The sequence below is a fragment of the Poecilia mexicana genome, unplaced genomic scaffold (genome assembly GCF_051168715.1).
Source record: "Poecilia mexicana isolate PSO_F unplaced genomic scaffold, ASM5116871v1 scaffold_7, whole genome shotgun sequence".
Taxonomy (NCBI): Eukaryota; Metazoa; Chordata; class Actinopteri; order Cyprinodontiformes; family Poeciliidae; genus Poecilia; species Poecilia mexicana.
This window is the reverse complement of record NW_028263376.1, coordinates 11,107,491-11,131,221: the sequence shown is the minus strand read 5'-3', so window position 1 is coordinate 11,131,221 and position 23,731 is coordinate 11,107,491. Positions and strand designations below refer to the sequence as shown.

The 23,731-nt window shown below is 40.3% G+C and overlaps 1 protein-coding gene across 2 annotated transcripts in view; it reads right to left on the bottom strand.

Moving 5' to 3' along the window:
- mtcl2 (microtubule crosslinking factor 2) overlaps positions 1 to 23,731 on the bottom strand; it is an 84,958-nt gene that overhangs the window by 26,907 nt on the left and 34,320 nt on the right. For both annotated transcript variants that reach the window (XM_088007042.1, XM_088007043.1), the window contains exons 5-6: positions 2,387 to 2,449; positions 345 to 512 (exon numbers count right to left, since the gene is read on the bottom strand). In XM_088007042.1, the coding sequence (XP_087863168.1) occupies positions 345 to 512; positions 2,387 to 2,449 (231 nt within the window). The remainder of the gene's footprint in view (positions 1 to 344; positions 513 to 2,386; positions 2,450 to 23,731) is intronic.

Here is a 23,731-nt window from a genome sequence, read left to right as displayed (position 1 = left end):
AAGAAAGGACAGAAGACAGGAAGGTCACAGCAAAGAGAGAAAAACAGGGAAGGAATCAGAAAAGTCTAGGAGGGAAGGAAGAAAAGAGGAAATAAAAGCAATAAATAATGAAGGAAGGACAGATGAAAGGACATTCAGAGTCTGGAAAAACAAATATTTTTCAACATTCTTATTTTCTGTCTCCATACTCAGACCTGGAAAACGCGGATGTTAAATTCCATACTTCTCCAAACTGAGTTTACAACTATTTACTACTCATTAGGGTAAAAGATAATCCTCCATGCTTCCTTTTCATATCGTGCAGCTAGCAGCCTTTGAGTCCTCGTGGTCCGTCCTCCTCTCACCTCCTCCACGGTGAGCGAGCTGTTGACGTCTCCGTACAGAGACCTGTACTTGGCCAGCTCCTCCTTCATGGCCTCGCTGTCCTTCACCAACTTGGTCAGCTTCTTGCACATCAGGGCCGACTCCTCTTTGGCAAAGTGGAGCTGACACTTCAGGTCTGAATTGTCTTCCTGGAGTGACATGACAAGAGGGAAGAAAAGCACTGGGGTGACAACGACAAAGACGCTACGCTCCCTGATGGCAACTCCCAGTAAATTCTGTTTCTGATTCATGGTCGTGTAAAAATGTAAGACCACCACATCGTTTACCAAAACGTATCGCTTGAATCACTTGTGCTTGTGGTGCCGTGGAAAATACATCCATAAAAATAAATAATAATAATAAAAAAATAAATAATAATAATAATAATTACACACCTACGTGTATAATTTAATGCCCATGGAACATCACAGCCAGTTACTCATCAAACCTGAGTGTTTACCATTTTACAGAGAAAGGAGTTGCATATATAGAGAAAGGCCCTTCATGCAGTTTGTTAGACGGGGAGGAACAGACAACCTGACAGCACAGATATACACAAAGCATGGCACAACAACAACCTGACCAGTCAGATCACTTCAACCACAAGATTGCTCCTCTTTGAGTCTGTAGCATTTAAAACTAGCAAAACGAAGTCCTGAGCTTTATGAACTTCAGCGCTTTAGATATCTTCACGTCGTCTTGGACGAGAGCAAAAGCCTCTCCGACAAACTCTTTAAACTTTAAAGGAAGACATTTCCGAAGCTCTGTCTGACCGACATGTGGACCGAAGCCACTAAATGGTGAGGTCGGAGTCCTGCTGCGTTTGTATTTTGCTTGAATTACAAGAATAAAAAGCTCTTAGGGGGGAAAACATCAGCAAACACACTCATTAGTGGTTTGTCTCAGACGTCATCTATCATCTGCAGAGACTATTCGATACCTCGACGGCGAGAGGAACATAAATGTGCTGGCAAATTGTCGAGGAAACGTTTAGTTCGGCCTTCTTGTTTAAAAGGGAAAAAAAAAACTCTTAAATTTGAACCTAAATGCATCTTTCTCTCATCCCAAACCCGACTGCTCTTGCTGCAGCTGACCTCAGGTGACCGAGTGCACACATTCCCCAGCAGCAGCTCTGTGGCTGTTTGTTTTACAGCCCGTGGAGCGCTTCCAACCACATTAAACGAAGCGAGGGCAGCTGAATCTACAGCCATTTATGGTATGTGGTTTGAGAGGGGAAGCCAAGGCACGTCTTGGCGGCGCAGCAGAGACTTTGGTGAAAAGAAATACCTGCAAACACTCAACGCGCTTCATTCTGCTGGGTGTTCACCTCGTACATGTGTGACTTTTCTGACCTGACGACAACAGCTAGTGCGTCCTGGGATGTTTCAAAGAGGGACATGATTTCTTTTGGTAGTGTTTGTCGAAGTGCGACTTCAATGATGCTGACAAGAGAGACTGAATATAGAGCAAACGGAGATTAAATTCTGTGTTGAAAGCTTTATCTGTCACAGCCAAAGCAAATTAAAATTTTGTAATTAGCACACTTGCAAGACAAAAAGAACAATCAGAAATAGAAAGGCAGAAGACATGGAGGACATTTGCGGACAATCATCACTTCTTGAACAGAGACACATTTATCAGCCATGTGCTCTGGTTGTGTGGCAGTCGTGATTTGGGGTTACAATACAATACAAGGCATCGTAGGACCAAAAATTAGCCATTCTTTACGTTTCTGAAGTTAAAACACTGATGTAAAACTTTTTAATTAGAATATAATGAGTGGCAGAGAAGAAGCACCAGCAATACCTTTGTAAAAACTAATTTACTTCTTGCTCACTTTCCATTCTGTGGTGTGTGTGGATGCATGCCGGATCAATGTCCATGTCTTTGCAGGTTTAAGTGGCTTTGGCTCCCGAGACAGCGGCGCGTTTCTCTTATCGATTATTCGAAGCACTCAGAGGAACCTCCCTCCAAAGCAGTGAGTGTGTTTCCCCCCTCCCCCCCATCCCAGTTAAAGCCTCACCTGTGGAGCAGGCTTCTTGTCCGGTTTGTTGCTGGACCGTGCTCCTCTTTTCTTCTGGGAGTTCTGCAGCAGAGACAGAATGACATTCTCATTAGCAATAAGTTGCACCTCTTCGATTCTGTTAAGAATAAAATCGGTCAGAAACAACAAGCATTAAGAGAAACGGCAGCAAAGAGGCTGCTGCTTCTGTTACTAAAAAAAAAAATCTTTGTTGTCTTCAAGATCTTTTATTGGACACTAAAGTGTGGGTCTAAGACAAAATGTGAAGAAAAAAATCTCACTAAATAGCAAAATGATAAATGTATCATAAGAGAGAGTCTTTAGTTTTTTTCACCAGGCTTCATGTCTGGCTCTTTTACATATTCATTTGCTACAAAAAACTGATATTTATGGGGCTCCAAAAGTACAATTTTAGAGATCGAAATTAGGGGGGAAAAACCAAAGGCAATGCTTGAGAAAGCAGACAAATTAGATTTCTCAAACCTTGCATATGAAAGTGAAGGAATCGTCAATAATTAACTATTTATGTTCCCCTCCTTTCTGCTTGTCTCTCTAACGATGCAAACAGAAATCGTGTGTCAATCAGAATAGGCAGATTTCCTGCATTATTAACACCAACCATTATTGGTGTTAATAATTATTAACACTTGACCAGCAAGCCAGAAGCTGAAACATCTGAACACACCATTTAGAAGTCATAAACACTCTTTGGTGTGGAGGTTCTTACTGCAGGGTGAAGCTTAAAGTTGGCCATTTGCCGCATAAGTGAGATGTTTAAATATAAAGCCAGATGACGTCCACAGAAGTAAGAAGCTATTTAAAAATACAGTTTATTGAGGGAATGAGACGGCAATACTTTCAGCAGAGGAATGCTGGGCAGAGGACAGCAAAGCTGCTCTGTTCAATCCGTATGAGCTTTCCATTTCTGGGAAAGCTCCCTCTTGATCTACATTCAGGAGGGAATACAGATAGAAGTAATGCTGGACACGGTAAACAAGATAACGACAAAATATATGATGCTAAACCCTTGTAAAACAGGGTTTATTTTACTATAAAGACACAAAAGATACTAAATTGGAAAGGTGATCACTTTAAAACAACTGCCCCCCTATAGAAGGGTCATAATCCCTTCTTTGCTACTAATATAAACAATTAATAGCTACTAAAAGGGAAGGTATTAACACATTTTCAATGTTGTTTTTCTACCTTTTTTTGTAACTGTTTATGAGAAATTGGAATAAGCCCAAATTTGTACAAAAAGTTTACCAAAAAAAAAAAAAGACTGGAAAGTAACCTCAATGCTCTGATTTGTGATGTTGCATTATATTATTTTTGACAGCTAAAAGCTTTCCCTACCTGATCTCTGATGAAGAAGTGCCACTTCAGTTTTCATTTTAATGAAAGTGCTTCTAACAGGAAGCCAAACTGGGAAACCTAAGCTGTGTTATTCTTCTCCTGGCCTTGGTTAAGACGTCATTGCTATGGCGATGCTGATCAATCCCATGGCGATCCTAATCACTGCAGGGCCGCTGATAAGAGCGCGGACTTACAGCGCTGAGGTGGAGGTAAGGCCTACAGAGATGCTGACACACACACACACGCACGCACGCGCGCGCGCGCACACACACACATACACACACACTGTCTGTTCATCCAAGCATTTGTTCTGCCCAGTGAATCAGACTCTAATCAATCATCATTCCTCCTCTCAAAAGGCAAAAACAAACCTTCATCATGCAAACACACACTGCACATACTCTGCAGTGCAAGTAACCAAGCTTATCTGGCTCAGCACGTTTCCATGGAAACAGGCTACTCTCTGTCTCTCCCTCCCTCCCTGTCAGTCTCGCTCTCTGGAACTCATCAGCAACAACAAAAGGAGGAACGGAGAGACAGGTGAAGAGGGTCGAGCAAGAGGGAATGGCAAACAGCTGTTTAGATTATGATGGAAACATGAAGTTAAAATAAATCTCCTTCGTCATGATCAGAGGAACAGCAGTTAAATCAGCACAGGGGCTTTTTTTGTCTGGTTCTCCGTCTCGCCATCGGTCTCCACCTGCTCTTTCTTCTTCACCACCTCATCCTCCAACAGAAAGCCCGATTCCAACCACTTAACTTTCCATCTCCTGCTGGGGTGTCCTCACCATCGCCCGTCCCCTCAAACCCACTCGGACACCAGTTTGTCAGGGGGCAAACGGGCTATTAGAGGCCCCGAACCCATCAATACGACCGTCCCCTGATAATGGAGCCATCGATTCTGGCAGCACTCGTGTGGGAGCTGTCGGGTCGGACTCTCGGCTCGGCTCTGAGACTCTGGCAACAAATGGAAAACTGCTGGTGGATGTGCTATTAGAGACATTAGTGTACTTGTTTAGGTACCACAGCTGGACTTAAACAGCCTTTAACAAATAAGTTGATTTTTTGTTTTAAATATTAATAATAAAAGTACAAATATATTTCACTTGAAAGCAAAATAGCTAACTTCTCTACACATTGAGCCATTGGTGATATTCATTTAAAACTTTGAATGCATGTAAATAAAAACATTTACTCCTCTTATATTTGAATCCACTTTATTTTATGCTGAGACACAAAACACAACAGGCCTGTGACGGGAACCCGACTGAGGCATCCTTCCTGCAAACTAGACTTTGTAGTTTTCTAAACCTGCACTGATTTTCTATGAGCAGCGCGCCAAGAATAAACTGACTGACCGGTGCGTGGAGCATACAGAAAACTAGACTTTACCATGACAATTAAACAGCTCAACAAGATTTGACACAAGATGCTGACTCAGCGTGCCAAATGCTTTTCCTGAAATGTGTCGCAGTTCTCTCAAATTCACAGAGTGTCTGCAAGATGCTGAAATGGCAGAAACGGTTTATTTTTCTCAGTCTGTGAAGGAACCGTTTTAAAGATTAAGACTTTAAAATACATTTTTTTATTTATTTTTTTTCCTCTTTACTCCTCTTGTAAAGAGGAACATGACTGCAGGTCTGGAAGAGAGACACTTACACCACATTATACATCATTTCCCATAGATTCTCTATAGGATTTGGGTCTGGTCTATAGACTGAGTTATTTTAAAACATAATATGCCTTGATCTAAACAATTTCGACATCCACCTCAGAGTCATTTGCAGCCACTAGCAGTTTTTCTTTTTTCTAGAACTGCTGAGCTTTCATCGATCTCCCCATCACCTCTGACAGCTTCTCTTGCCCTCCTGAAGAAAATCATCGTCGTGACCAGAACGCTTTCCTCCACATGTTGTAGCAGTAGATACTCACACCTGTCGCACCTGTCCCAGCATACTTTGCTCCAACGTGGTGTTTTCCCTCCCACAGAGTTCCTGTTTTTAGTTTACTTAACATATGAATAACACATTATTCATATGTTAAGTGTCTAAAATCACTTAACATATGAATAATGATGTAAAATTAGGGCTGTTGTAAACGAATATTTTAGTAATCGAGTAATCTATCGATTATTCTTACGATTAATCGAGTAATTGGATAAAAAAAAATTATAAAATGAAATATTGGTAAATCTGGCATAATACCGGTGTTACTATCAGATATCAATATCAGTCCAATTTTTCATATTTGAGCATCCCTAACAGTTGCTTTTTTGTAGTTTAGAAAACTAACCTGTAACAATAATAGCTCACTTTCTAAGTTAACCAGAAGAAAAGTTATAGAAAAATCTGAAATTATATTGAATTTAATAACAAAGAGGCAGGCTCACAAATATGCTTATAAAAAATGTCTACAATCCAGCTTTTAGTTTATGTATTCATCTTCAGTGAGTTTAATAGATTAATTAAACTCACCTTGCCACCTAACCTGTCACGCTTTGGGTTTGAAAATACGGGAAATGCCGCCTGGAGTGGGAGGAGAGGGCGAATGAACGAACATGGGGTGGAGGGGAGGAAATAGACCAGCGGACTGACGAACCGTTAGACCGGGGGACGAACACGGGGGGAAGCAATACGGGATATTTACGACACCTTCACTGGTCACACTCAGAAACTCATCTACCAGCCATGTACGATGCGCTCCGCCACCCGTTTCTTCAGACCGGGATATGAAATTTATTGTGCGGTTCGTCGGTAAAGCTACATTTACACGGTAAGCATCAGCTACTCAGCCGCCCGCCCTGTTCAGGCTATCCGCTCACCTCAGCGCTCTTCCCGCCGTTCGCTTTCAACCAGCAGCCCCGGAGGAGAAATGCTGCCGTACTCCAGGCATTCCCCCAGTCATTTTAAGGTCGGGCATTATCATCAATCAATAAAATCCCCACGGGCCAATCTTGAAAATTGGACTTTATGCCGCTGAGACTTAGCTTTTGTCAACAACTCAGAGGCGGAAGTGAGAGCTTCGCGCAACGCAAATGAAGTCCCGGCCGGAACACGGTGCGCTAACTAATAAAACATAAATTAACGAAGCTTCGAGGCAGGTAAATTTTCCTCGAGGAATTTTAGTAATCGAGGTACTCGAATCATTCGAGGAATCGTTTCAGCCCTATGTAAAATCATAATCAAATGTTTCCTCCTTCCTTGTCGACCTTACGGACAGATTCCAGCATGAATAATCCTCCTTAAAATAACCAATCTGTCCTGTGGTTCAGCTGGGCCTTTTCATAAATAATATGCCGAAGCAACACTGAAAGTGTACTGGGGGCTCTTCATAATTTATCGTGTGGAAGCCCACACACTGTGACCAGAGCCCAGCTCTCATGTTTCTGAGACTGCAGATCTCCAGTTACGCTGCGGATAAGATAGCGAGTTGACTTGCGTTGCTCTCTGATAAGATATTCAACAGCTTCTGAAGTACCCTCCCCCCTTTGGCTGTCTGTCCCTGCAGTGGAGATCGGTCTGCAAGAATTTATTTTCATATCTTTCACGACAACTAGATTCTAAACCAATACAGCAGACATGATGGTGGAAGGAGAGGTGGAGGGTTTTTGTGAAATCATTGGCAGAAAAGACTTAGTACAAGATTAAAAATAACTGAACTTGTGGAAGAAGGAAAAGAACCGGATGGTTCAGGGAAGCAAACAAATGACAGAGTCAGAAAAGAATGTGGAAATAAAAAAAAGACTTAATTTCTCTTCACAGTAGTGAGGACTCTCCTCTCCTCCCTCTCATCTGATCTGATCTGATGTGCGGTTCAACCAGCCATAACACACAGGGCAGGGCAGGACAGGGTTGAGTAAACCAAGGAGATCAGATAAGAAAACAAAACAAAAAAAAAACTCCCTGCAATATGAAAGTAGGATGGTGAAATATGATGACATGGAATCAATAACAAACACAGCCAAAGCAAAAACTGTGAATATGCAAGTATGAAAACGAACCGTCAACATGAAGAGCAGCGCTAAATTAAAAAAAATAAATAAAAAATGTTCAAGCAGTCAAAACAAGAGAGAAGTTTAGAGGAAAAAAACAACAACAAACATTTATTCTGAAGATGTTCAAGTTGATCCAATCGAGTTGGGTTTTTGATGGACTGGGGCAAAAGATTTCCCAAAGAGAAAGCGGAGATACGGTTTGTCTCACTGGGAACGACAATGGATGAGAATCAGAGAGATCGAGAGGAAGCGGAGCAGAAATCAGATTTGATTCTATTATACAGACACATGAACCAACCAGGCATGAAATCCAGAGAGTCGCATGCAGGGAGAACAGAACCTCTAAGTTCGAATTAGCCTGACAGTGGATGGCTTCTTCTTGATTTACAATTACGGTGGCTTAAAAAAAGTACAGATACCCTCTGTGCTTTTACTCATTCATGTCATGTTCAGCCATAAACCTCAATCTATGTTATGGTGCATAACTGTGAAGTGGAAAATGTGTGTGCATGTGTGCAGATAATGGAGAAATTAAAAAAGAATTTGGCTAACAAAGCTTTGCACTAACACACACTCCATCTTTGTCTCCGTCAGGCGAAGGTTTGGTCTGAGAAACAGGACACCGGCATATCAGCATTACCATTACACACAATGGGACAAAGATTCGCCACAGCGCAGCCACACAATGGTTGCATAACCAGCGTGTGTGCTGAATGTGACTGCGTGTGTAAGATTAAACCGGATGGTAGCAGATAGAAATGGATGATTGACAGATCAGAGGAAGGGCGATAATTACACCCCACTGACCATTAGGGAGCAGCAAGGAAAAATCAAACCAGCAGTCTTTTTTTTTTTTTTTGCCAAGAGTGTTCCACCCCCCCCAAATAATCTTTTAGCAAAAAAAAAAAAGGTGGTGATTTTTTTAAATGGCTTAGGCCATAATTTTAGGAAGGTGACAGCGTTGTAAAACGACTAAATTAGTATATTTGGAAAGGTGCTGGATTATTATGTGGTCGGGGAAAGGATTTACGTGCGACAATAAAAAAAAATACACATCCTGCCATTTGCCACATGAAGTGATTGAAAAAGCACAGACTGCTTAAGCTACACAGTGCACAAACCCTAACATGCTATTTATTCTCAGTGAGAGATGTTAAGTAGCTCCCTGCAGTTGTTTGCAGGCAAAGCGAAGCGGCTCAGCGCGCGTCAGAACGCAAAAGATAAGAGGGAAGCAACGCCAGTGTTTTCCCAAATCCCCAGGCTTCTCTGCTCATTACTAAACACACACATGCAAACACTCCACTTCCACACCGAGCGCATTGACACACAGTCTGTCATACGCCCATCCCGCTAATGCTGAGGTGGGAAAATAATCAGCCAGTTTGCTATCAGCTCCCGGAACATCAGATCACTTTGGATGATGCAGAGTGAACTGAGAACCAGAAATGAAATGTACCAAAATACCCAATGCAGAGGTTTCAAAGTGTTGTATCAGGTTAAATGTTGCATATCAGCAAGCAAGGCATCTGGTTTGAATGTTTACCCCCCTATTTATGAGCTCTGCAAGAAAGAAATTATGGTAATAAAATTAAAATGGGAGAATGCAGCAATCCTGGACTTTACGGGGGAAAAAATGTTCATGAGAAGTACAAGAAAAACTACATCTGATAAAAGCTGCACACAAATGTTTAAATAGCAGCATCTCCAGCATGATGTACCTACTTAAAGATAATTGTTTTTTTTTGTTTTGTAAGAGAACTTGGAAGAAAACTCAAACTTGGGCAACAAACCAGAAAGCGAGCAGTAATAAACGCAACTCCCTCCGAAGAGCAATGAGTTCATGTTTGTGTTTTATTTTTGGAGTTGAATACTTTGAAGGCAGAAATAAAACAATTCCTTCTGTGTTCTCGTCACAGGAGTGGAGGTGTGAAGAGAGAGAGGAAAAAAAGATGGAAGTAAAAGATGAAAGAGCTAAAACGCGAGGAGAGAAAAACGCGAGGAGAGAAGAGAGGGAGAAGAATGTAATCTGAGTGCTTGCATTATGCAGAGAAGGGGGAGATGCACAGAGCGAAACATATCAATCAAACCGTTTCTGGCTACTATACTGTCTGAGACGTTAACTTCGTTTAGTTTTAACATCAGCATGAAACACCAACTGAGCTTCTAACTCATCAATGTGGTAAAGGGCTATTTCACAGCTTTCTTTGGTAGATGGACTTGTATCAGCTTAAACACTGAAATGAATAATTTTGTAGATCTGAACTGGCTAATCACAGCTTGTAATCTGTGACTTCTGTATTTTCATATTTCTATTTTGTTCCTTAAACAAACTACTTGACAACCATGTAGTTAAACTATCCGCTTATTTTTTGTTGGAGTTAAGTATTTTCATTTATTTCAGGCATATAATCAACAAACCTCACATCTAATTTAATTTGATTGCAAATTTATTACCTGAAAACCTTTTTAGAGAACCGTTCCCATTGAATTAAGCTCTGATCACAGTTTGGCCAACTCGACTCTTATAACATCTGACAGATTGTGACTCCTGATCACACACATAGCAACTCAAGCCAGAAACCAAAACAACGCATGAGTTGGACAAAAACCTAAAAATTGAAATACAGATACACATTTGTTGATCCTTTTTGAGAGTTGTTTACTTTGACCAAATAAGAAAAAAGTCCATAACAAGACAAATGTTTTACCATTTGTCTTGTTCTTTCTTTACACTTCTATATTTGGATAAAATCAAATCTCACATTTTTCTAGAGTATTTAAGACAATGTAGGAACCATGTACATAAATCAGGTGGTTCCCCATCGAACATTCAGTCCTGACAGACTTGGAAAAATTCTAAAATGTATCTTTATGCCTTTCCTGAACTACAGTGACCATACAGTAACAGCTAATGTCATTCTTCAGATTCCTGTTCTTCTCAGTCCATCATAACGCATGTTTTAAGTTTTCCCACCATGAGGAAACAAGTGATGCAACAAAAGTGATGTAATTCAGCTCTCACTGTCTCGTGTGTGTGTGTGTGTACAAGCGCAGCCAAAGCCAACAGGCTAAATGCTCAATTAGCATAACATTAGCATAGCATTAGCAGAGCAACAAAGAGCCACTGGGCCGACTGGAAACGGATGTGTTACCCTGCATGCAGTTTCCAGAAAGAAAAATATAAACTCTTGCTTCTGTTGCTTTCATTTGTCACAAGTAATCACAGGCTGTCTGAAATATATGTAACCAGAGGAATAAAAAAATTAAAGCAGGGTTAGGGCGTTACAAAGAAAGAGAGAAGAAAATTGAGGAGAAAACAAAGAAAGGGGCAGACAGGAGGTTCCCTTTGTTACCAGGAGCACCGCTGCTCACTCCCAGCCTCTTCCATCAATCGAAAAGCTTCCGTTTATCTGCCAATAAGTGTGTATATGTTTGGGCCGTACGCGTGCGTGTGTGTGTGTGTGTCAACTGTGTGCTTCTTAAGGGCAGTGTGTTAGTGGGTAACCTTGAGAAGAAGAACACATTTCAAACACAACACGACTGCTTTGACTGAGCTGAATTATCCATGTGGTGAGTATACAGCCATCATCTGGGTTTAGCTGCCACTTTTGGTTCTCTACAGTTGTGAGGTAGATTTAAAATTCAATACTTTAAAAGTTTTATGATTCTCTTAATTTTTTCAAATAGTTAAAACATTAAAGTCCTACGAGCTCAGTGAGTTGGAGGATAAAGAAGAGGTCAGACTTTGTTTTATTAATATTTAATGCCATCACCTCCTCTATTCTGAGGAGCAAGCAAAGAATGCAGCATCCATTTCAATCTCCCCCTTATCCTCCCTACAAATACATGCATCAGCAACCACAGACCATGGTACGTTGCCGTGACGACAGCTTCTGCAGGCTGTCGCCAAAGCACACTGTTGGCAGCACATTAATGAGAAGACAGAAACAGGAAGAGGAGGAAGGACAGTAAATGGAGAGGGGGTAAGTGTTGGCGGACGAACGACAAGCGATGAGAGAGGAAAGAAAGGAGGACTGAAGGAGTTGAATCAAAAACAAAGTCATGAGTCGGGATTTGAAAATGTCCAGACATTTGTTTTGTTTCTTCTTATTGTTTTCAGAAAGTGGGAGTAAAATCATCTAAGCGTATCTCCGGAAAGCAATCAGCTGATCCCGATTTACATGATTAAACATCAACAGTAACCTGAAAGCCCGCTCTGTGCATTCAGCGTTGGACTAACAACCATGCGATAACGACAGGGCGTAAATAAGGAAAAGGCTCACGGAGGGAGATGAGGCTCATCACAACAATACAGCCAGTCCTCATAAAGTGTAAAACTGTAACCTCAATATTGACACAGAATGAATTAAAGACCTAATTGAAGGGTGTGAAATGTTTACGGCCACACTTTCTGCTCTTTCATTAAGCTTCTTCCTCTACTTCCTTTTGCAGCGAGACAAGGGAAACAGTGTTCTTCTGGGCGAGCTTAAGAGTAACGATAGTTCGCCCTGCGGTTCAACTTTCACAAACATGATTTACTGTTCAACATCACTGCACATTATTGTGAACGTGCGAGCCTTTTATCCCCTTCAGCCATCACAACAAGCAAAACCGAAAAGATTAGTAATGATTGTCTGCATCTGATTTCCTCAAAACTAAACAAAGAAAAAGATCCGACAATAATGAACAAATTACCCCATTTACAGCTAAATTCACAGACGGCAAATTCTTTAAGTTGTGTTGCAAACATTTTTACCCAAATGTTTTCGTACAGTTTAATGTATCACCATTAGGGTTTCTGAGTCATTTAAATCTCAAAACTAGCGAGTTTTCAAGACATTCGCTGTGCCAGTGTCACCAGCTGAACGGTTTATTTGAAGGGCTTAAAGCAGCAAAACCTTTCTTTCGTCTAACTAAAGCTGATGCCGAAACCAGGCGTGGTAAACCAGATTTTCAGATGCCTAAAACTGACAAAACACTCACTTTTTAAAAATCCAGATCGAGGTTTGTTCCTGAGGTTTCTCGTGTCACTTGAAAGAGTAATGGTTCCTACTGGGTTGTTTGGGGGTTGACAGATTGCTGCAGCAAGGTAAAGCACTGAGCCTAATGTTAACATGCTTATGACTGATAGCTCTAATAATAGCTTAGTGGGTAAGAATTAATAACCAAGTGGCTGAGAAAATGGATTACAGGAACGTGACAGACTGAGATTATTCTGCCGGCTATGATTAGCTGGTCTTAGCATGTTTACTAACTGTAACAGTATTTTCTATTTCACTCAGTTATCACCTGTGTTCATCTGTACTTATGAAATCTAGACACCTGATGAACACACTTTACATTAAAAAGCACGTGCCTGTACAAAAAAAAAAAAAAAAAAACATGCTGCTTTTGATATCTTGAAAACTAAAATAGTCAAGAAGTTAATTTTAAAATGTCACCCTGCAATATCAATACAGGGTTACACAAACACATCTCCCCCTCCATGCCTACTTCACACAGAGAAACCATATGTGAACGCAACACAGCAACACACAGGGTCTCCATCTGGTGAGTGTGACACTGTGGACGTCCCAGCGAAGCCCAGAGCAGCCCCCTTTTAGACGCTATAAATAGAGAGCGTCGTGTGCAGTTCACACCTCCCTGCTCCCTTTCTGTCAAACTGAGCTTTGTTGATGCTTTCTGACAAGGAAGCGGCATCTAATGAGTTGAAATCTGAAGTTAACCTCCTGTTCCTGAATTGCAAAGATTAGAATGAGTCAGAGTCTGAGATCTTAAAAGACAAAAGAGGAAGACGCCTCATGCAAGTGCCAGATGTAACTGTAACAAGATGACAAAAAATAAAATAAAAAAATCCTCAGATGCTTCAGGATTATACTTGGTCCGTCCAAATATGGCAACCCCCCCCCCCCAAAAAAACTGTATATAATTTGAATGCTCTATCTCCATTCTTAGACATGGTGGTGGCAGTATCATGTGGTTCATTGGAATTGACATGGAAGATGTTAATTTTACAAATCCAGTAAAATGTATAAAAAAAACCTGGTTGTAATATGAGAGTGAAACGTCCATGAGTCTGAATTGAATTTACTACAATAATCTAATATATAAAAAAAATAAATAAATCTTGCTACAATAGTCAACATTTTGACAGTACACAGCTTTATTTATGTTTCAAACAGGCCTCTTTTCCTTATTTGTGCCAACACATGCAATACATGCAAGGGTAGCTTAGACACCCTTGCATGTATCTAAGCTACCCCTATTTAGATCCATGCATGGGCTAACATGCATGTCCACAAACTCACCCTTCTGACCTGCATGTGGCTGGTAGGAAAGCGTGATTCACAAATTTAATTAGTCAGAATATCTTGTCACGCGCCGCCTTACACCTGACAAACACACAAGGCAGCAGTGACAGCTGCTAGTTTTTCACAGGGTGCTGCATAAGAAAGAGTGAAGTGGAGCACGTATGACAGCAAGCTGACTGGGTCCTTCGGTAATTGGCAGTTTGAGCTGCATCAATGTGTGTGTGTGTGTGTGTGTGTGTGTGTGTGTGTGTGTGCGTGTGTGTGTGTGTGCGCGCATCACATCCAGCTGCAAATAGTCTCCTGGATAAAGAAAGCTGCAGATACATTAAACACTATCAATGACCACAGACGTAGTAATAAATACTGTGTCAAACATTTGGCTAATAATTATAACTTTGGTCAATTAATTAGAGTATATTTGATTTAAGGTACAACAGATAAAAGACAGATAAGCCCCGAGTCTGTCATAAAAGCCAACGCGCTGAACCTGGTGGTGCTTTAAATAATAACCGCCTGTTTTATCTCGGTGAAAGCAGAACAATATCCGGCGCTGGCAGACATAAAGGGCTCGGCTGACCTTTACATGTGACTGACAGTTCAAACACAAAGACCAACGCGTTCACCACACACACACGAAGCGTAATTTCAGCAGACACTCATGACACTCCTAATGTAAACGGCGTGGCCCCACAACTCATCTTGCTACTGTGGCGACGTCTATACAGCAGAGAGAGAGAAAAAAAAAAATCTTTTTGTAGAAGTTGAAGTAGTTTTTGTTTTATTTATTTGTGGTTTAGTTTTGGATTTTAAAAAAATCTTCCAGTACCAGTGTTAAGTTTTTGGGGGTTTTTTTGTTTTTTTTTTTAATAAAAAATAAAGTTTAATGATGTTTAAGAGTGCTTGAAAATGGTTTCAAAACAACATTATTATTTATTGTAGTAATTGCGTGGGCAATTTATCATCCAGATCCAGATGCTACAGCTGTAGGGTTGTTTTTCCTTCATAGACCTTTGAGATTTTGTTGGAGAAAACTGAAAACGACACACCAGTGGGTCTTTGTACAGAATAATGATCTACAGTAGCAGAAGTTGTAATAAATCCTCCTTTGTGACCATCTCAGTCACAATACTGTAGAAAAACTGTGGAACAGAAACTGTCAGTGATCCCTCTACCTATGTGCGTTACTGCGAATCGCAACTTTTTCAAAACGAGAAAAAATAAATACAGTATTTTTTTCAATTCTTTTGCAGTAAAATAAAACATGATCATTTTAAGTATTTTTTACACGTCTTTGTCAAGGGTGTCAAATCACGTGTCTTCCTCTCCATCTTCTGGGTTTCGTTCCCTCTCTTTCACAGCATAAAATTAGATCCTAGAGACCATAATCGTGTTGTTGTCGGTGATAACAAGCGTCTTAGATGAGCACACGCTTATGTGTCATCCTTTCACGCCAGCTGGGACACATCTGTCTTCAGAAGTTCATCACAGGGCGCTAAACGCATCCCTCTTCTTCCTGCCACCCCGTTTGTTCCCTTCGTTCTCCTCGTGGCCCTCCTTCCATCCCACTCCAGCGATCCTGGAAATCGCATGTTGACAGGAAATCAAACAGGATATGACAGGTTGATTGGAGGCCTAACTTCTTGCTCCGAGCGAAAAGAGATGATGAGATGCTGTCTTGTCCGTAATCGTTTTCGCTGAAGGGCAGAAGCTGTGCCTTTTCCAGGAGTTTAAAATGTGTGAAAACAGTTAAGGGGAGGGTGTTTTTAATGAATTAATTGCGATATGCAAAGCAAATGCTGTGTGTTGCGACACAGTTTGACCTGATTTTATCCAGTTAGAGAGGCGGCGGCGGTCTGGTTATAAAAACGACCAAGGCAGATGCTGACCCTGGCACAGAATCAAACACAAATGAACACAGGGCTTTTAGCTGTTAGCTTTGGGTGAAGGAATGAGCTAAATGTGGTTTTAAAAGGCCGGCTTATCGACTCGCAGCATGGTGGAGGTTATTACACAGAGGGGGATGAGTGCAGGATGGACGGCGCTCCTGATAGCTGATAAGCAACCGAACAAAGAGGCAATCATACAGGGTTGTTGTGTGGCTGTTGCTGTCTGGTGACCAGATTTAGAAGCTACAGTTGTAAGCAGGCTAAACATAAAGTACAAAAAAAAAAAAAAAACACATAAGAGTGAAAAAAGACAAGAAGATAACTACACGGTTTGTGGAAAGTTATAGTCAAATGGAAAATATAAAGTAAGCAACCTGCTAAAACAAGAGACATTTTGGTTGTATCTTTTTTTTCTGAAGGGGTGAGCCAGTTTTATAAAAGAAAACACACATTCAGTGTTGCACCACTAGGGAGCTAAACCCAGAAATCTGCTCTCACTTGTTCCACATAAAGGGCGTTGGGTCATTTTCTGATTCTGTTGCAATATTTTTTTTCTGCGGCGAAGGCTCTGGCAGAGATTAAGACCCCTGAGAGGAAGACACAGAAATGCCCGTATGCGAGCGCTCCCACTCAGCCACTTGGACTCGCTCCACTGCTCCCATCAAATCAGTGCTGGGACCAACTATGTGGTGGCTATTAATTTTTGACCTCAGTGTGACAGACGAACACAAAACTGCATTACTGAACCTCCAGAAAAGTGCAGGGGAAACCCCCGGAGTGCCCAAAGAAAGCTCGGGGAGGGAAAGTACCACCAAACACTCATAAATCCTGGGAGAAGCCGACCTGTCTGCGCTTAATGATCAATTCACTCTACAGTCAGATACCTTTTCTTCTGTTTGGCAAGGTTAGAATAAGAAGCTAAAAGTTAGGAATGTTATTTAAGCCACTTGGGGATGACACGAAAAATTGAAATGTTTTTTTAGCCACTTTTTAGAGATCAACCTAGCATGGCCAATTGGAGTTCGCTGGATTTCACCGTAGACATTTTTGCATGTGTGTTACACTCTGGAAACGTTAGTCAAAGGAACTCAGAGAGCGAGGAAACCCTTTTAGTAAATAGCCACTGTGGAAAAAGTACAGACTAAATTCTCATACTCATCTAAATAGAAATGATGCAGCTACATTCCTTTAGCATGCTAATTACATTTAGCTTTACAACTCTGACAACAACTTACAATGTTGCCGAGCTAAGGCTAATAAGTGCATTTTTAGCCAACCTAGAAGCATGTATAAAGTATATACAAGGTTTTTTTTTTAGTTAATCTTTATTTATCCAGTTATGCCCTTCAAGACCAGATATCTCTTTTATAGGTGAGACCTGGCCAAGACAACATCAGCTTCCTTAAAAAACTGCCAAGATATTCCCATATTTTTAAAATCTCTCAGCGTAACAAGGGCATGAAGTTGAAGCTCAGATTGTAAATTGTTCCAAACATGAGGTACAGAAAACCTAAAAGCTTTCTGGTCCAGGTCAGTTTGTACTTTTGGGAACAGCAAAGATTGTAAAACATCCATAGATCTAAGCTTGTAACTCCCATGTTTCCTTATTAAGTGACAAGACAGATAAGAAGCAGTAGCACCCAGAATAGTTTCATAAATAAACGCATACCAATAACTGAGCCATCGAATATATAAAGATGTCCAGTTAGCTTTAGAGTACAGCAACCATATTTGCTCCCCTGAGGTTTTTTGTTTGTTTGTTTCATGAAGTTAAGTCAACTTCACAGTTTCTTTTAACTGTAATCACACACGGTGCACGTCCAGAGCCTGCTAGGCTGCTGGGGATGTTTGTGCTAATTATGAGAAGGTCTATTTGAAGGAGCAATGGAAGCTATTTGTAAAACAGGCCATGGGGACATTTCATATCCGCCTCATATAATTAATGGGCAGTTGACTCATCAGTTTTCTTGAAGCCCCGCTTATTTCATTTCCACCCGTGCAATTATGCACGACTATGCCTTCCCGCTGGATTTAGAAAAACTGAAATCTTTTTTCAGACAGTGAAACTTCTCATCGGCTACAGATGGACGAGTGAATGAACTGTAACAGGGCTGGCTGGTCATTTAACCACTGATGGTTCGGCTCTGTGTCACGATTCCCTTCAGTGTCCGTGTTTTCACCCTGATGACCCAAGACATTCTGTAAAAAAAAAAAAAAAAAAAAAAAGTTGAAGAGGACAAACCCTCAGTAAGCTGACCTTGACAATCGACCACTTTCAAAGGATTTGCTTTTCAGCATCACGCACAGGCCAGGTACGGCAAACTATACAGCTTCAAGAGGCATGAAATGTTTTTGAAGTTCAGCCCAGATGAGTTAAAAGCAAATCCACTGAGCGCTTGTTTGCCAACTCCACAGAACCAGTTACTCTTTTTTCTTCGTCTCAAAGAGGAATACACACTGTGAGTGGTGTTTTTATTTTTAGGACCATTTTACGTTTAAAGACATATATTAACATGCTGATTCTTCTTGTAACAGCTCTGTCCAGTTTATGTTTATTAAGCACTGACCTGGCATGGGGGTAAACTTTAACAATTCTGATTTAAATGATTTCAAAACATGTTTTCTTAATTGCAAAGTTATTTTTACAGAGTTCTCGCAAAATAATATATAAATCAAACAAATGCTATGTCAAATTATATGTAAAATTTGAGCATTTCTACGACTATGTTGAAAACTGATGGGTGAAATCTCCACATACTTACTAGATATTGTTCTAATGTGTATCTTGGATGCTCAACAATCAATGCTAACTTACAATAGCTGTTTTAGCTAAAGGAGCACTCACGTTTCCAAATTCGCCATTTTTACAAACTTATTCACAATATATTTCGAGTAGATGGTTTATTTTGGAAGAGAAATCTGAGAGAGAAATTGCTTCAAGTTTGAAATATGAGCTCACTTCTAGCCGCAGACTGGGCCAATAAAATGATAGTTAGGATCTGTCCACTGATGTGCTCAAGCATAGTCATTTTTATCAACACTTGTAATGCAGAAAAATTCAACATAACATAATATATACATCTCCTTCCTGCAGTGCTTTATCGGTGTGGTCATGTTTTCCTGGTGAAAATGCGATCTCTGCAATGTTCCTTGGATGTCCTCTAGAGCAAAAAGGACAATCATAAATCGTCTTTACTGTAGGATTACAGAGTCATCCAGTCCACTGAGCATGTCAGCCCTCTCACACCAACAAAACCCGTATGATATTAAGTACCTAAATTCTCATTTTACAACCCACTTTCTGATACCTCAGCTACTTCACCTTTATTGCTGTTCTCTAGTCTTCACACTTTTTATAAGTGCTTGAATTTCATGCCTCTAGAATTTCCAAATCTTACTTGTCGGACCTCCAGCTGAAAAAAGAAAAGAAAAAAATGTCTTTTTGGGTTCAGTTTATTTCACTTTGTCCAGTATTTCAGCAAGCAGGAGTTTAAAGGTATCCCAAAGAAGTAAAATAAATAAAAACAGTTCATTGCCAGGAGAGTAGAACGTCTTTAACGTAGCATTAGCGTCAAGTAGCGTTTGGGAATAATGCTGCTTGATGCTTCCAACACAACATGAATAACTTTGGCTCCTCTTTTCTTTGTTCCCTCTTTAGCCCTATGTCTAAGAAGGTATGTGCAGCAATGCAACATTTTTCGGCAGAAATGCAACATCGTCCTGAGTGAACTTTAAAATGTGCTAAAAACTTTAAACAATTTAAAGTAGCAAACGTAGCGAGTTCTTGTCCTATGAAATCTTAAAGGTATAAAACACCGTAATATTTCTAGAGCAAAGTCTCTCCTGTGAAGTGCTATTCGATTGCTGGATATCTAGAGAAATAATTGTAAGAATATGAAGAAGGTGTGTGCTTTAAAAACTCCATGTCTTTGAAAACTTTACCAGTGAAAAGACTAAAAATGGGAGGACTTGCACTGATTACATGATTTAAAAACCTGGAATATTTACTCTATTTATTAAAACAGGGTCAAAAATGTTGAACTCTTGCTAAAATGCACATAACTGTGTGAGAGAGGAACTTTTTTAAACTACCTATAAAACAGGAGGCTTATTAAGACCCACTGTACTGTGGAAAAAACTACAAAAAGTCAGTAAATCTCAAAAATTCAAAGATGTAAATATAAACTCAGACAGTATTTTTCACAGAAAAATTCACTGAACACGAAACCGTCCCCAAAGCAGACTGAAACCACGAGACATGAAGTTCAGTCTAAACCTGAAGCAGGAACATGCTACGAAACCAGGACCATGAAGATTAAATTCTCGGCCACTGTTCCTGAAATGATTTATTTCAGTAAGGATCTAAACATCATTTCCTGCAGCAGAGCGAGGTCATACAAGAAAACAGTTCACTCTTTCTTCTTTTCATCAGTTCCTCTCCTCCACAGCTAAATACCAACACGGCCACATTTCTCTTTAGGCACAGCAAAGCATTCACATAATATCGTTCTCTTCTCTCCTCTGGCCAGCTCCAGATGCCCACAGCTCCTTTCTGCCCCATTAACCAACCAGTGACTGTTTCTGATCCGGGTGACTGGATGAGACTCCCCAACATGCCACAAGTGAACGACATCTCATATATCATTATCGGCGGTGTTGTTTGTCATCTTTAAAATATAACTGGATGTAAAATTACAGGAGTCAAACATACGAGACATATACAGAAAGTGAGAGCGTAGCTGAAAAACTGTTTCACATGTGCAGCTTTTGTAGCAGAGGAAATCCTGACTGTGCCACAGATTAAATCATTTCCACGATGAGCTCACACAGCAACAAGTCCATCACTATAGCAACAATACAAACAATCTTCTGATGATAATTTGCTGAAAAAGATTTATTTTTTTTCCTCTTCATTTAGATCCAGCCCTTCTCTTTCCTTGTCATTAACCACTCCTGTTTAAAAATCTAAATTCTCTTTCTGGTTTTGTGAAAGACTGCATGCTGCCGTTTTCTTCAGGCATGTTTCCTCTCGTTTGTCATTCTCATGCATTTGCTTTGTAGCTGCTGCCGTTTAATTTGTCATAATTTGTTTAATTATGATTTGGGATGCATTGTGAAGGAGCATCACTTTAAAAAAAAGTTTGAAATAGTGCAAATAAATCCAGAGGTGCTCCACTCAGGCATTCTAGGATTGTTCAAGGAATAAAGCACATAAAAAATAGAAATTTTAAAATATAAGACATGGATGGATGGTTGATGGAAATATCCCCAACTTTTATCTGATTTTTATTAATCTCATAAAGTGCAGAGAAGTGCATTTACTGATGCATTTATAGTTCAACGTGCTGCATAGGAAACAAACTGATTTGGTCGATTTTATTTATTTATTCACAAAACCTTCCACAATTGTTGCTCTAAAATAAAGCAGCAACATCAAATTACTCTCTCATTGTGTGGCACCTTTGCAAAAATTCCCTGACAGGACACGCATTTGCTTCGTCTCCTTTGAAGGACCACATTTTTTTATTTTTCATTTTTTGCAAAACAGCAAAAGCTGACGCTTCTTAAATTTCAAACAGTGAGTCTGCCAACCAGACATAAACACAAGTGCAGCACATTGCTCTGTCTGTGCAGAGCAGCACACAAACACAAGCAGAGTAACCATGGCAACCACAGTCCAGCCAGACTATAGTATCAGCGGGAGGTGCCAGCTACTCATTTTCCACGTCTCCATTTCCACATCATAACAACGGCCGGCAGCGTGCTGATGATGTCACCCCGCCTCGCCATGCAGCCGGGCGAAAAGCAGGGGGGGGGGGGGGGAGGCAGGGGGAGAGGACGAAAAGGAGGAGAAGAAAAAATAAAAATGAAACGATAGGAGGAGAACAGAGGAAGGGGGGAGGACAAAGAAAAGAGACGGAGAGCATAAAGGATCTTTCCAAACACAAAAGACAAACACAGACGCATGTTTTCACAAAGGACCTGCACCTGCAGCCTCATGGTAATCTCCCCACTGCGGCTTGCGTGGAGCAGAGCGCGGCCGCAGCACGACTTCTACACCCAGCAGAGCTCATACTTTTAATGCATCAACAATAAACTCCAGCATCCATCAGCCATTATAAGCAATAAACCATTAGCAATAAACACCAGCAGCGACAATGCAGCCTTCTCTGGGGGGAAACTGGCAAAGATCTGCGACCGGTTTTATTGCATCTTGATGTAAGTCGGGTTCTGTCTTAGTGCGCTTGTTCTGCCTCCTGAGTTATAAGCGATCAGAGTGATTGAGTGCGTGACGACGTCTTCATTTGCAGATTTTTCATTTTCAACCCAAAGAGGTGTTTCCTCATGCTTGTCAAGATGAAACTATATTCTGACTCCAAGAAGAATTACATCCCCAGTTATTAGGTTTTTTTTTAAATTAAAAATCAAACCAGTTTTCTCCCTGTGAGTTGTGGCAAAATAATCTACGGTCTTCGTTCATTGCTGTTTATTGCAGCCGTTTTAAGTTTATTTCTTGTTCAGACTGCATACCTCGACAAAGATGATGAACACCGTTCATCATCTTTGATGATGAACGGAATTTCGCCTTTTTGAAATTCCCATAAAAATCAGCAGCTAAGAGAAACATGTCCAGTCATATTTTTAGACCCTGACAACTAAATAAAAGCCCTTTGATATTCTGATCAGGTTTAGAATAAAGCAGAAATTACAGCAGAGCAGGTGACACTTTTTTACTCCTGGTCTAATTCACAAAACTTACTTATTGTGCTTAACACCCAAACAAAGAACCTGTTTTATGGAAGCAGCGCTACATTTTTGTACATAAGTCAGGAACAGTGTGCAGCCAGGAAAATTACCAATAATGATGGTGACTTTCAAACTCTCCAGCAAATATTTGATAAAACTGCTTATTTCATCTTAATAAACTTTAAATCTTTCCAGTGGTGAAACTCCTAACTTGAGTTAGAGTTTAACATTTGATCAACTTTTATCTTCTCAGAATTTTTATCAATACTATATACTGCACTGACATTTAAAATGTGTTCAACAGTAAAGCAAAAAGCAGAATTTTAAGAAGGTCAATACTATTGTTACATGGTACCTATGTTATCTTTACAATAAGAAATATAATCCCCTTGATTACTAGAAGAATTACAAGCACAGATTTATTCAAACAGAGCAGCATTAGAGTTCAGAAAAATTATGGAGAAATGCTAATTTATAAGCATAAAGGCCCCAAGAATACAACAGATTCCGCTTTCTCAGAAAATAAATCTCCCTACGAACTTAAATCAGAAGCTTTGACTACGCTGTTACAGTGGAGAGGCACTCTGCACTGTAAAAATGTAAGTGTCTTTATTGATTTGGCTTTGGGCGCATTCAGCCTGTTCCACTTAGTTTATCTCCAACCCTCCTCAAACCAACACACAGACTAAACAGCTACTGAGGAAAACGATGCATAAAAATTATTTAAAAGATAAAAAATAAAAAAAACATGATTAATTGTTTCACAGCAGCAGAAACTGAGAAGAGACATTCTCACTGGTGATTGGCTGCATAAGAAACAAAAACTCCAAGCCTTTTTCTGACGAGCGAATGCACCATCAATCCTACCCTCATAACACTCTTCAGTGTGAAAGCTATTACTAAGGGAAGAATGCTGATCTGCTTTCACAGATATGGACCCTTAGAAATATCACTTTTTCTTAGACGAGATGTTAGCATCCTGATATTAGACTAAGCTAAAAAAAAAAAAAAAGAAAAAAAAAAACATTTTTATTCCTGCAGACTCAAACTG